Source organism: Mirounga angustirostris, unplaced genomic scaffold (genome assembly GCF_029215605.1).
Source record: "Mirounga angustirostris isolate CCGP_5_RB_7025 unplaced genomic scaffold, mMirAng1.0.hap1 SCAF_4, whole genome shotgun sequence".
NCBI classification, from domain to species: domain Eukaryota; kingdom Metazoa; phylum Chordata; class Mammalia; order Carnivora; family Phocidae; genus Mirounga; species Mirounga angustirostris.
The window spans coordinates 71,857,476-71,871,936 of NW_026991712.1; the positions used below are offsets into that span (position 1 = coordinate 71,857,476).

General features: G+C 42.1%; 1 protein-coding gene across 2 annotated transcripts in view; it reads left to right on the forward strand.

Annotated features, from left to right (window-relative positions):
* Window positions 1-362: 362 nt before the first annotated feature.
* Window positions 363-14,461, forward strand: part of NSMAF (neutral sphingomyelinase activation associated factor) — a 57,285-nt gene continuing 43,186 nt past the window's right edge. The window contains exon 1 of one of the 2 annotated variants that reach the window (XM_045896515.3): window positions 363-897. In XM_045896515.3, coding sequence (XP_045752471.2) covers window positions 839-897 — 59 coding nt within the window. In that variant the 5' untranslated portion in view covers window positions 363-838. The remainder of the gene's footprint in view (window positions 898-14,461) is intronic. The other variant, XM_045896516.3, reaches the window with a different exon arrangement.

Genomic DNA, 14,461 nt, shown 5'->3' on the forward strand with positions numbered 1-14,461 from the left:
TTTATGCTAAATGGAAGAAGCCAGACATAAAAGGCTACATAATGTATGATTGCATTTGTATGAAATGTCAGGAAGAGGCAAATTCATAGACACAGAAAAGTTGATCAGTTGCTTGCTTAGGGAGCGTGGGGTTGATAACTGAAGAGTACTGGGGGAGCTAATAACTAAAGGGTATAGTGGTGCGTATCTGTGACTATACTAAAAACCACTGAATGGTACATTCTAATGGGTGACTTGCTTGGCATGTGAGTTCTATCTCAATAAAGCTGTTAGAAAAAGAGAAAAAACTCATGCGACCGAGTATTTCAGCTACCAAGAGATCGAGAGTCCCAAACATTGTCATTTCGAGTCCCCGTGGCCAGCAGAGCGGGGTAGTTCATGGGCAAGCATCCATCTCCATGCGTGCAACATTAAAAACGCAGCGGTGCAGCGGTGCAGCGGGCAGCGCAGCGGGGAACGTTCGGCGTGTTGGGACAGACCGCAGGTTGGCCCCGGTCCTTCGCGGGTCCCCCGGGGCCTGAGTGTCGGGAGCCTCGGGTCAGCGCGCGCCCCTCCTCCGGCCTGAGTCACGGCGCCGCCGGAGTCCCCACGCGATCATGCTCTGCTGAGCGCGGCCCGGACGCCGCGGGCCCTGGGGCGTAGCGTCGGGCGGTCGGGCTGTGGGGCGCCCAGCGCCGCCACCGCTCGCGAAGCCAGGCCCCAGGCGCGCTCCCCTCCCGGCCGGCTCCTCGCAGGCCGGCTCGCCGGGCCCGCCTCCCGGCCGCGTCCCTGACCCCTCGCGGACGACAGCGGCGCCCGAGCCGTGCGTCCCCGCGCGCCCGCGCCCTGCCCTCCCTCCATGGCGTTTATCCGGAAGAAGCGGCGGGAGCAGCAGCTGCAGCTCTACTCCAAGGAGAGGTTAGCGCCTGCCCGGGCCTCGCGGGCGGCGGCGGGAGGGCGGGAGCAGGGTTGCCGGAGGCCGGGGACCTGCTCGGGGGGCGGGAGCGGGGCTGCCGGCGGGGGTCGGAGAGCCAAGTCCAGGTGTGGGGGCCCCGGCACAAAGGCCGAGGCCCGGGGCGTGCTGGGCGCTCGGCCGGGGGTCGCGGCCAGAGCCCGGGAGCCAGGTCGGGGTCGGGGCCGGGGCCGGGTCCCACAGCGAGCCGAGCGCAGGCGGAGCTACGCTGGTCCCGGCGGCCGCGGCCCCGCTCACCCGGAAGAGGCCGCGCGGGTCCCGGCGTGGACTCCCTCGCTGGCGTCCGGCCCCGAGCGCGAGCCCCGGCGTTCTCTGGAGGGGTGCGGCTGGGGGGTGCGCGGGCCGGCGGCCTCCCTTGGCCCCCGGGCGCCGGCGCTGGGTCCGGGCACTGCGTGGGGAGCCGCAGGGTTGTTCCGCCCGGGCGGCACCGTGCGGGCGCCGACCACCCCGCCTGCACCGGGGCAGACGCGGATGCCTCGCTTCACTGCGCCCTTTGCCACCGACTTCTTCAGACGGAAGGCGCAGGCCTGCCCAGCTCCCCGCCCGGCTGGGCCGCGAGGTGGGCCGCAAGAAAGGCCTTACTTAGTCTGAGAAAAGCCAAGCGCCCCCCACAAACGTGTTCTACCGAGCAATGGGCTTCATTATTTGTAAGTGTATTTGAAGGCTTTGCATTCGACCGCTCGGTGAGGCACAACAGTCATTATCCCCAGATCCCAGGAAGGATTTGGGGTCCCACGACAAGCAGAAGCTCAAATGATCTCAGAGCAGCACCGTTTTAGTTTCTGATTCTCAGCCTCCAAAGGAAGTCGTTTGTTAAAAAACAAAAACAAAAACAACTCACTTCTGCTCTAAGTATATTTCTGGGGAACGAAGTAACTTGCCGATTTTCGGGTCTGTGGTCCCAGGTGCCAAAAGGAACTGGGAATGAATCATTTCACAGTTATTTTGATTGTGAGAACAAGTTAGCCAGGAGTGCTGCTAGTCTGTCACTCTGTTGTGTGATCAGTGGTGTAGGGAAGGAAAAAAATTTTCTTTACCCTTGAAGGTCTTCCAACTGGACTAAATGAAATTTACGTAAAATAGATTAACAGGAGGAGAAAACCAAAGTTTTATTACCTGTAAGCAGAGGTCTGATATTAAAATAGAGACCTAAAGAAATGACCAAGGCAGGTAGTTTTTATACATTTTAGACAGAGAGACCATACCTTTGTGAGGAATTGACAGGATAAAGAAAACAGGTGTTTGGGAGCTTTAATTAGAAGGGGATTCTAGGCAGAATTTAGGTTGAGGTAGTAGAATAGAAAAAAACAAGGTTTGTTTCTACAGCTTTCTTGGCTTCTAAGTCCCTGTCTCTGGTGATAAAGATGTCTTTTTACTTCTTAGTACAGGGAAGATACTTCTCTTATGGGAGATTTGTTTCCTGCTTTCAGGGGGACAGAGGAGGGTCTGAGTGACCTTGCACTGGCTATTTCTTAAGTAACTTTTATTTAAAATAGTATGCCAAAGGGGCACATTTTGGGACAGCCTGCCCTTGGCCCCTACAGTGGACACCCAACAAAGCAGATTATACATGGAAAAAAAGGTGTAGACTTTAAGGTTTGTGTGATCTTGCAGCATCCACACTTATTTTATAGGTATTAACTTGACTCATTTCGTCCATACATTCATATCCTTTTCTAATCTCTAATGTTGGCCTGGCCAGGATATCCATAGTTTAAAATTTCAGTCTCCGCTGTCGAGAAGAAGATAAGATGTATCAAAAAAGCATATCTTAGATATGGCTTCTGAGAACGTTTTGCTTTTTTTTTTTTTTTTTTTTTTTAAAGATTTTATTTATTTCACAGAGATAGCGAGAGAGGGAACACAAGCAGGGGGAGTGGGAGAGGGAGAAGCAGGCCTCCCGCCGAGCAGGGAGCCCGATGTGGGACTCGATCCCAGGACCCTGGGATCATGACCTGAGCCGAAGGCAGACGCTTAACGACTGAGCCACCCAAGTGCCCCGAGAACGTTTTGCTTTTGTGATTAGGTTTTATCCACAGAAAGACTTACCTTTTAATAATAAATAATAACTGGACCCTAATAAAGTAACTCACACTTGTAGAGGCTCTTCTGACTTCATTAATAATGCTTGTCTCATGTGGAAGGAACTTGAATAGAGTTTCTTTGTTCTGTACCAACAACATTAAGAATTGGGGGTATTCTGTATTAAGTAGATGGATGTGCAAATTTGCATTCTAAGAACTTAGAAACACTTAAATTGCCATCATGTTCTGTGATCAAAGAGTCATTTGTAACAATTTTGTGGCCTCTCAGATATAGAGGAAAACCTGTTTTCTTTAGATCTGCTGTTAATTCCATAGCTGTAATTTTTGTTTAATTTGGTTGGTTTATACAGCTCTGCAGTGTCATGCAAATCTTAAAGTCTGCACTTGGGTTTGAGTGTATAATCTGCTTTGTTAGTATCTATTGATCAGACAATGTGACAGGCTAGCAGCACCGAGATAACTGTAGCTCTCACAACCAAAACATTTATTCATCCATCAGGAGGCAGCCGCTATTCCTGAGCATCAGTAATCTGAAGACGTTGATGCCGCCTATCTTTGATATATTTGAATCCTCCTTGCTGACTGCTCCAATTCTTTAATGCTCAGCTCCCTGGCTTTGCAACCTTGGGCTGATAAGCAGACTTCGACCCAGAAGGTGTCGATAGAGTACTGGTTGGATGAAAGGAATCTGTCTCACAATTAGGTGTGGGCTAGAACCAAGCAGTCCCTATAAATCTTAGAATGCACTCTGAAAGACAAGAATATTTTATTTTTTTTATTTTTATTTTTTTTAAAGATTTATTTATTTGAGAGAGCGAGAATGAGAGAGAGACAGTACATGAGAGGGGGGAGGGTCAGAGGGAGAAGCAGACTCCCCGCTAAGCAGGGAGCCCAATGTGGGACTCGATCCCGGGACTCCAGGATCATGACCTGAGCCAAAGGCATTCACTTTACCAACTGAGCCACCCAGGCACCCTAAGACAAGAATTTTTTTTTTTTTTAAAGATTTTATTTATTTATTTGACAGAGAGAGACATAGCGAGAGAGGGGAACACAAGCAGAGGGAGTGGGAGAGGGAGAAGCAGGCTTCCCACGGAGCAGGGAGCCCAATGCGGGGCTCGATCCCAGGACCCTGGGATCATGACCTGAGCCGAAGGCAGATGCTTAACGACTGAGCCACCCAGGCTACCCAAGACGAGAATATTTTAAACCAACTTTATTTCTGCACAGATTTTTCCTGGCTCATCCCTTTGTGGCAATAAACACCAATTAGCACAATGACTGATATAGGCATTGGCTCAGGCGTACCCAAGAGAACTGTTACTTTCCTTGGGACTGCTTCAGAGGTGACCCAACGAAAGGCCTCACTTCTTCAGAGTTGTGAGTTCATTGGCCCCCTCTCATGCTGCTTTCAAGATTTTAGATTTCTACCACTACCAAATAATGATCTCAGGAAAGGAGAAGCCTGAAGTTAGCTTTTATTTCTTTTAGTATTAAACTGATGCTACTGCATTTAGAGTAAGTGATATTTCTACACAGGTAGAAGCAGAGAGACGGATTGGGAGTTTCTTCAATTGGTAGCTTAGACCAAGATGGGGGCAGAAGAAATGAAGAAAGGTGGATGGGTGTTAGATGTTTTTAGTAGAATGGACAGGTCTTGGTATGATGGATTTCATATAGAAGGTAACAGAGGAAGAATCCCAGCTAGACTTGTCAGGTAAAATACAGGATGCCGAGTTAAATTTGAATTTCAGATGACTAGTGAAAAATCTTTTAGTCTAAGTAAGTCCCATGCAACATTTGGTACATACTTATATTAAAATTTTTTGTGACTTATCTGAAATTCATATTTAACTAGGCATCCTGTATTTTTATTTGCTCAACATGGCAGTCCTCTCAGGTTTCTGGCTTGAACAACTGTACAGTGGTGCCACTTACTAATAATGTTTATAAAGAAATGCTTTGGTAATTTGCAGTATTAGAATACAAAGAGATACTTGGTCATTAAAGTTAGGTACACTAGTATCCTGGTTAAGACATAGATGCCAGAAACTATATTGATTTTACTGGTTTTTAAAAATGCACTGTGTAGGTGTTAATGAAGATAAATGGAAAAAAAATTTTAAAAGACGATTCACATATCTTTCTTTGGAGTTGTTGGAAATAACAAATGTGCACAGTGGGTTAGCAGATAAGGATATTTTACAGAAGGCTGCTATTTAAGATATTTATATTTTAAGATTTAGGAGTAGGCTAATTGTTAAATATTTTTATCTTCACATCTAGGAGTGGTGTGATGGAATAATAGCTATTTTTTTCTTGGGTGATTAGAAATTTAGATAGTTGAGGCATGCTCCTACTGGGGGAGAGTCAAATTTATCTCTCTGTAATGTTGTACAACAAATTACTTAGGTGTAGCTTGTAAGCTGTTACATCCCAGGGTGAAACATTAGTAATCATGAATTCTGTATTGAGCACACATATTTCCTTAATAGTTTTATAGGCACTTCTTAGAATTCAACTTTGCTTTCAAACATTCCATGTGTATGTGATTCTCTTGGTTATGCAGGTATTAAATTCCTTGGCTGATACTAAATATCTTTTGCTTAGTAAGTTATTTCATCAATTGATTCTGTATTTATTATACTAAAAGTACTGGTTGAAAGGGCAAAGTGCTTTGGTGTACTCCTCTTTATTCTTTTATATCTAAGACTGACCATGCTATTCTTGTAGTATCTCACTGGGATATGCCAGGTGTTGAAAATGGAAATAAACTGCAGAACCAGTCAGGAATACTGAAGGGTTGAAGGAAATCTACCTAACTGTGACTCAGAAATAGGGTTTATTTTTCTCACATAAAAACAAAAACAAAACAAAAAATAGTAGGAAGAGAAATAAATGTTGCAGATATTTTGATTAACTTAGAATTTACATAGGTTTACCCGAACTGCATTACTGGTCCTTCACCTTATGCCCTTATTGCTGTCTGAAATTACCTTCTTCCAAAATGGTTACCATTTAAGGAGACACAAGAAAATAACCATAAATTCTGAGTGGGTTTGTTCTATGATTTTTATTAAAAAATTGTTTTTAATGTGATATAAAGTGGGTATGGCCATTTAATGAATTCATTGCTTGTTTTTTTTTTTTCTAAATACCATTGCAATTTCATCTTTTACCCATCAGACATGTACACTTGTGACTTAACATTTAAAATTCAAAGATTTTGAAAATTATCTCTTTGTTTTTTATTTTATTAAGTAGGCTCCACACCCAGCATGGGGTTTGAACTCGGGACCCTGAGATCAAGATCAAGCTGAGATCAAGAGTCAGATGCTTAACCAACTGAGCCACCCAGGCGCCCCTGTTTTTTATTTTTTAATTTGTGTTTAGTGAATAAGTTCTGTATACTACTAATTCTTTGAAATTGTTATGACTTAGATTGTAGTCATTTTTCACAAATTGATGTGAGGTTAAAAATAGATGTATATTAATATCTATATATCTATATATCTGTTACATTAAGCTTGTTAGTTGGGTTTAGATCTTTCATTTTTTTTAAGATTTTATTTATTTATTTGAGAGAGAGAATGAGAGAGAGAGCACATGAGAGGGGGGAGGGTCAGAAGGAGAAGCAGGGAGCCCGATGCGGGACTCGATCCGGGGACTCCAGGATCATGACCTGAGCCGAAGGCAGTCGCTTAACCAACTGAGCCACCCAGGCGCCCAGATCTTTCATTTTTCTTAATGAATTTTTTTCTGATTTACTTATCAATTACTGGGAGATACTTCGTGATGCAAACTTTGACTTATATTTCTATCAAGTTTTGCTATACATATTTTCTGGGGATGTTAGTAAGTCTATGTAAGTTTAAAATTGCTATCTTCTTAGAAAATTGAATCTTTTATCAATATATAATGACCTCTTCTAGTAATGATTTTTTTTCTGTTTTGTCTGATATTAATATAACTATATCAGTTTTCTTTGGGGTATTGCATTATGTGGAATTTTTCATTTTTTTTTTACTTCTCAACTTTTTGTGTCCTTGGGTTTTAGGCATATTTCTTATTAATAGATTAATAGTTGGATATTTTAATAATTCATTTTCCAATAAGTTTTGTCTTGACAGATTAATTTAGTCCATTTACATTTATTATATTATAGGTATATTTGGGTTTATTTTGATTTTTTTATTTTGTTCTTTAATTTTGTCTTATTTTTTCCTTCTTTTGGATTAATTAAGACCCCCTTGCACTCTTTCATTTTTCCTGAAGAGTATGGTACTTGTTATATTTTCTGTTTCTGTTTTTCTAGAGCTTGCCTTGAAATTTTAACATTTATATTTAGCTTAAGATCTGAAACTAATCATCCTCTTAACCCTTCTCCCTAACAATATAAGGACTTTGGAGTACTTCTGCTGTCCCATCTTAAATTATAGTCTCTATTGTCTAGTATTTTCAATCTAGATTTTACACCTACAAATTAGACATTACAATTGTCTGGTTAATGTTTATGTTTATATAGTTTTACATGCATATTTACCATTGTCTTGGTTCAGCATTCCTTCTTGCCTATCATATCTTCTCTATGGAATTGTTTTCTCTTTCCTGAAGAATATCATTTAGAAGTTCCCCTCATGGTAATAAACTGTTTTTGTCTGAACATGTGCTTATGTTCTTGTTTCGGAGATCAGCTTTGCTAGATGTATACTTTGGCCCTTGAACAACCCGGGGGTTAGTGGCACCAACCCCCTGCACAGTCAGAAATCTGTGTATAACTTTTAACTCCCCCAAAACTTAACTACTAGTAACCTGCTGTTTACTGGGAGCCTTTCAATAACAAACAGTCGATTAATGTATGTTTTGTTGCTATATGTATTATATACTGTATTCTTAAAGTAAGCTAGAGAAAAGAAAATGTTATTAAGAAAATCATAAGGAAGACAAAATACATTTGCAGTACTGTAGTGTATTTATTGAAAAAAAAATCCACATATAAGTGGATCAGCACAGTTCAAACCCATGTTGTTCAAGGTCAACTGTAATTTTCCCAGCATTTTGAAGATTGTGCAAATGAAGGCAGATAGCCAGGGAATATGCACCCAACTTGCTGGAGCAGTTTTTGGTGGGAGGAAATCCAACTCCAAACTCAGAGAAAAGGTCAATAACAGGTGTACTTTGCCCCCATGGTGCAGCTCTTAGCTACCTGACAGGGTCAGGCTTCAGACTCCAGGAGAAACCTGGATCCCATGGAGTGACCAGGAGCCAGGATGCAGCAGAACTATGCTGTGATGGAACTTTGGCTAACCATGTGCAGCTCAGCATTTGTGGCTGTGTGTTGGCCTTGCCCCTTCTCTGGCCTGACTGGGGCTGTTAAGCCTTGCACTTGAGTCTGTATGATGTGGCTGGATAGGGGCAGAACTGGTTTTATCTGTGTTCATGGTTGGGGAACCACCAGCACTTTCTCTGGCATAATTAAGACACTGGGGTCCAAGCCTTGCATTTGACTGGGACTGTTTGCCTTTGACCCAGGAGCATAGCAAGTTTCTGTGGAGCTTTGCAGGAGGCCACTTTCTATCCTGGGGGAGACCAGCCTGCAACAAACCCCTATCATTTAAGTCTAACTATTCTTCGTAAGGACTGTCTTTTCTCTGGCTGCTTTTAAGATCTCCTCTTTGTACAAAGTGCTTTGCTTTTTGTCTTTGTAGAAATTTCTTTTTATTCACCTGTCCTGATTGGTATTCCTAAAGCTGAAACAGTTTTAGAAAATTTGGAGCCAAGCCTTCAGCTCTTAGAATATTACTTTCATGTCTCATGAAGACTCTTTAACATTTATCTGTATTTTTCTGTGCTGCATTCTGGGTTATTTAAATCCATCTTAAAATTTACACATTTTTTTCTCTAGTTGCTGAATTTGCTGTCTATATCATTTGTTTGCTCTAATTTCAATTATAATTAAATTTCTAGTTCTATTTGGTTCATTTATAACTTCCTGATCAGTTTTGATAAGAGTCTGTTTCTTTGTTATACTTTTGATGTCCTTCTATTTCTTTAAACTTATTTATTGGAGTGATCAGATACAGAAAATAAATTATCTGTAGCTTTTACAGGCCTGATTGAACAGTTTGTTGCTTATACTGACCCTTGTATGGTAATTTGGTTCCTCATTTGTTTTAGGATTTTTGATTGTGGCTTCTTGTTCTTTGGAAGCTTATCCTTGGGAATTCTTGTAGGCCTGGGCTTCAGGTGGATTTTTCCAGAAAGTGTTTGCATTCATTTCTGCCTGGGGTGCTAGGAGAGACCACCCTGGTTAGTCTTGAGTTTTATTGGGCTAAATAAGTAGTGTGAGTTCTAGCCCCAAATGTGTGTCAAGGCAGGCTGGTGGTTTCATATTCTCAAGGGAGACTGACTGCCCCCAGCCCAGAGCCCAGGTCCTACCATCTCCCTCTAGGGAAGGAGGGTAGGTGGTTTTATTTCCATACTCCAAGGGTGTTAACTTTAGGGATTCTAGCTTTTTCTGCCCCTACCCCCCCTACCCACCCCCATTCTCTCAGGGCTCATGGCCCTATAAATGCAGGCTCTCTAGTACTCAGAGTTGGACAAAGCCCCCAGGGGAAGAGACTGCTCCAGTACCTGCTAACTTCTTTCTTCTGTGGCTTTCCCTCACATTCCAATCACCTCAGCCAAGCATTTGAAAAAAAGACTGTAGTAATTTATCTAGCCATTTTAGAGGCTCTGTATATGTAGTGAGATTGTTGTTCTGGACATATAATCTGCCAATAATGTCTGAAATGGGATTCCTGCTGATTTGTGTAAGCCTGGGTTTATTTAGTAAATCTATAAACCCACTGGTTAAGAAGAGACTTTCGAGGTAATCTAATTTGTCTCCCTCCCCTCGATTTTATAGTTGAGGCCTAAATACAAAAACTGATTGGACTAAAAATCTAACAGCCAAGTCACGGCTGAGCTAAGGCTAGAACAGATGTTATTTGATCCAAGGCCATCCCCTGTGCCACCATAACGTGCTGCTTCTGTTTTAAATATGAGGCCAATGCTTATTTTTATGGTATCTCAAATTTAGAATGATTGAGGAATGATGGAAGCCTGGTTTACATGAATATGAGTTAGCACCTTGTTGTTCTCAGTGTAACCTATGGGTTGGCAGCCTCAGCGTTGCCTTGAAGCTTGTTAGAAAATGCACAATCTCAGGATACCTGGGTGGCTCAGTCTGTTCAGCGTCTGCCTTCGGCTCAGGTCATGATCCTGGGGTCCTGGGATTGAGTCCCGCATCGGGCTCCTTGCTCAGAAGGGAGCCTGCCTCTGCTTCTCCCTCTGCCTGCCGCACCCCCAGCTTGTGCTCTCTCTCTCTCTGACAAATAAAATCTTAAAAAAAAAGAAAAAGCACAATCTCAGGCTGCACCCCAGATGTGCTGCATCAGAATCTGCATTTTAATGCAATCCCCACATGATCATACACACATTCATGTTTGAGAAGCACTTTCTAGATAACAGTAATTAAGCATTCCTCTTTTTTTTTTTTTTTTGTGGTTCCTTTGAACTATGCATCCATATTTATCTTCATAGTTTAGAGAAGGCTCATGGAGCATCCTCCCTAGGGCTATGACCGTTGATGAGGAAATGAAAGATTTTGAAAGCATAGATGATATTTTTGCCATTTGTTCTCATATGTAGTTGAGACTTGAACTCATATATAGTTGGCCTTATGGATGGTGTCAATGAAAGGGATTCCGATATCTGAACCATTTTGTTCAGGAAGTAACAGCATCTCAGATAATCAGAGGAGAATGTAATTTCCTAGAGTCTGGCCAGGTGGTAGAGTTTTAAACTTAGCCTCAAAGGAAAGGATCACAAGGCCAGATGAAATGGTGACATTGGTTACACTGGAGGACAGCAGGTAGGTGATGAAATGCTACTCCAGGGGAAGAGGGGGACAGTAATTTACGTGAGAAAACCATCAGTTCCGGACCTAGAAATAACATTTAGTCACTCAGATGTCTCTGTGCAAATGTGTAGAACATGAATAATATGAGTTAAATTTTATTACAGAAGATGAGTGTCTTAGATGTTCCTGAAGCTTGTTATAATGGGGACTCAAGACTGGAATCTAGGGGTACCTGGGTGGCTCATTTGGTTAAGCGTCTTCCTTTGGCTCAGGTCATGATCCCGGGATCCTGGGATTGAGCTCCCTGCTCAGTGGGGAGTCTGCTTCTCCCTCTGCCTTTCCCCGTGCTCATGCACACGCTCGCTCGCTCTCTTTCTCCCTCAAAGATAAATAAATAAAATCTTTAAAAAAAAGATTGGAATCTAGTGCTGGAAAGCTACAGACGTGCTTAAAAGGAATGGCTTGAAAGGAGGTGAGGCAGTGGGCCCTGAATGTCAAGGAGTACAGCTGCAGGGAAATCCACGAATAGAGGGGGAAAAACCCAGGGAACTTATTAGAAGGAAGAACGGAGATAATTACATTCCTTTGTTACAGGCCACCTAACTGAGTAGAAAAAATGGCGAATATGTACCTGATGTAGACTGAAAACAGGAAATAGCCACACAGAAAATGACAGGAGACCTTACTTAGTCAATGCTTAGTGAGATATAATTACAGTTTCTTGAGTTCCCTGGCAGAGAACTTGAGAACTTTGCAAAATTCTGAATATTAAAGAAAAACTAAGTAGCAGTACTGGAAACCTTCAGAAAAAGTAGTCCATATCAAGTTGTTTATTACTGAAGCCCAGGGGGGATCAAGAAGGATTCTGTCATAACATAGAAGTAGATTTTTTAGAAGGCAGATATTGAAAGTTTCAAGGAAAAAAAAAGATAGCTGTTATTACTGGACAGTTCTGGAATGGATATTGATCCAGAAAGTTTTGAAACTTGAAATTCAGAACATCCAAGCCAAATGGTCTTCGGTGAAGAGTTACAGAAAATCAGACAAGCAATTAAACATAGGATGGTTGTACAGATAGTGTTCCTCTGAGCTTATAATTTTTTTAAAAGTGTAAAGCAGGAAGGACAACAACCAGGGACAGATTAAGAGGATGTCACAGACCTGCACAATTAGCATCAAGAAAGTTAAAGCCCCAACTGAGTGGTGGCTTTAAAAAATGCTACAGATTAAAAAAAAGATCTTTTTTTTAAGTTTCCTAAAGTTGAATTTAAAAACAGGCTGCTGCCTAGGGCCCAGGCTGGTAGTGGAAAGTTGATGTATAACAGAGGAAGTGTATTTTGTACTCTGTTAATGGTACTGACCTTCAGACTGGAAATGACAGGATCAGTGTTCCTAAGATGGACGAAGATGTGTGCTCCCTCCAAGCTGCCGGGAGAATTTGAGTTTGGGACCACAGAATTGTTCAGTGATCTAAGAACTTGGAAAGGTGCAGAAAGAACATATGTGCATAAGTCAGTTTAGTGCTAATTCTAGATCAGACAGATTATTTATAAACCACTAGAAGAGGAAGTTGTTGCCACCAAGCTCCAGCATGAATCCACTATAAAGTCACATCATGCTAATCTCTTAACGGAGTTCTGGCTGGTAGGTCAGGAAAATGCATTGGAACTTTGTCAGAGAATAAGGGTGGTTGGTTTTTTTGTTTTTTTGTTTGTTTGTTTTTATGTCTTAATAACAGAATTGAGAAAGGAGAAATTAACGTCAGTAGATAGGCAGGATACTATGTGTCTGAACGACTGTATTCAGAGGTTCCTGTCAAATGTGTTACGGGGGAGACATTTTCATGGTGAGTCACAGGACTGTGTTCTTGCCCTTGTCTTCAGCATTTTTCTTAATGTCCCCATTTCAGAGCCATTTTAAGAAGCTCACAAAAAATGCCCAATTTAGTTATACCAACTCTCTAAGTGGTAGGGACTGTAGAGTCCAGTCTGACCTGAGGATGGTGGTAGGGGATCCAGAGTAGAGATGGCAAACGCAGGGCTCTCGGGCCTTTCCTGTGCCCGTCCATGTACACATTGCTACAGCATCAGGGACTTTCTCCCACTGAGCACATAACAGTTCTCCTCAACACAGCGAAACCTCTCCAATCTAGAAAAATGATGGACCAGCCAAATCTTCTGGATCCATTATAAAAACTGTTCATCAGTAGAGCGTTGAGTGGGGTTGAGTGGGCATGGATGCAAGGTTACTCTGAGGGCTGCCTTGTGTGAACTTATTTTATGTTTTGGTGGAGTGTTGAGTAGTATGTTTTAAAATTTAGGTGACATGAGGATGGGGCAGCATCTTTTTAGGAAAGTTAAGTTGCTGAATGAATAAATTTATCAAAGAGAATCCAAAGAGCCCACCACAGCTCTGTAAAGATGGATTAAGCTAAGGAATCCCCAGGGGCAAGGCCAAGAGTCTCCTAAAGAAAACATTTAAAATTATAAAAGTGATTTCACAGAACCTTTTCCTCCTGAGGATGTGGTTTGAAAATCATTGTTCAAAATACCATGAAACTTTATTGTAATGATTTGTACGTCCAAAAATTTTAAAGCAGGTGTAACTGAACACTTCAGGAGAAAGAAAATGTACACTCAGAAAAATTCCTTTCCTTAATCCTTTAACTTTAAATAATATGATTTGGTTCTATCTTTTTACATTTCTTTTTTTTAAAGATTTTATTTATTTATTTGACAGAGAGAGATAGTGAGAGCAGGAACACAAGCAGGGGAAGTGGGAGAGGGAGAAGCAGGCTTCCCGCGGAGCAGGGAGCCCAATGCGGGGCTCGATCCCAGGACCCCGGGATCATGACCTGAGCCGAAGGCAGACGCCTAACCATCTGAGCCACTCACGTGCCCCTATCTTTTTACATTTCTTACAAAATACGCATCTTGGTAAATTAAGGAGGATGTAAGTTACTTGCCAAGATAATGACTTCAGTTCTACAATAGTTGCTCTTAGTTTTTTTAATTGTGATCAAAAACACATAACATAGGCTTACCATCTTAGCCACTTTTAAGTGTATATAGTACAGTAGTGTTAAGGACTGTGGATTGTGTGGTAGTTGTATTTTTAATTTTTGAAAGAACCTCTGTACAGTTTTCCGTGGCAGTTACACCATTTTACAGTCCTACCAACAGGGGCAAGGGTCCCAGTTTTTCCACATCCTCACCAACATGTGTTATTTTCAGGTTCGTTTTGTTTTGTTTAATAGGGTGTGAGGTGATCTTTCATTTGTAGTTTTGGTTTATGTTTTCCTGATGATCAGTGATATTGAGTATCTTTTCATATACTTTTTGGCCATTTGTATATCTTCTTTCGAGAAGTATCTATTTAAGCCTTTTTCCCATGTTTTCATTGGGTTACATTTTGTTTTTCTTGAAACTGTAGAGTTCTTTATATATTCTGGGTAGTAACTCCTTATCAGATACGTGGTTTACAAATATTCTTTCCAGTTGTTTAGGTTGCCTTCTCATTCTGTTGATTGTTTTCTTTGCCACACAGAAGTCTTTATGTTTG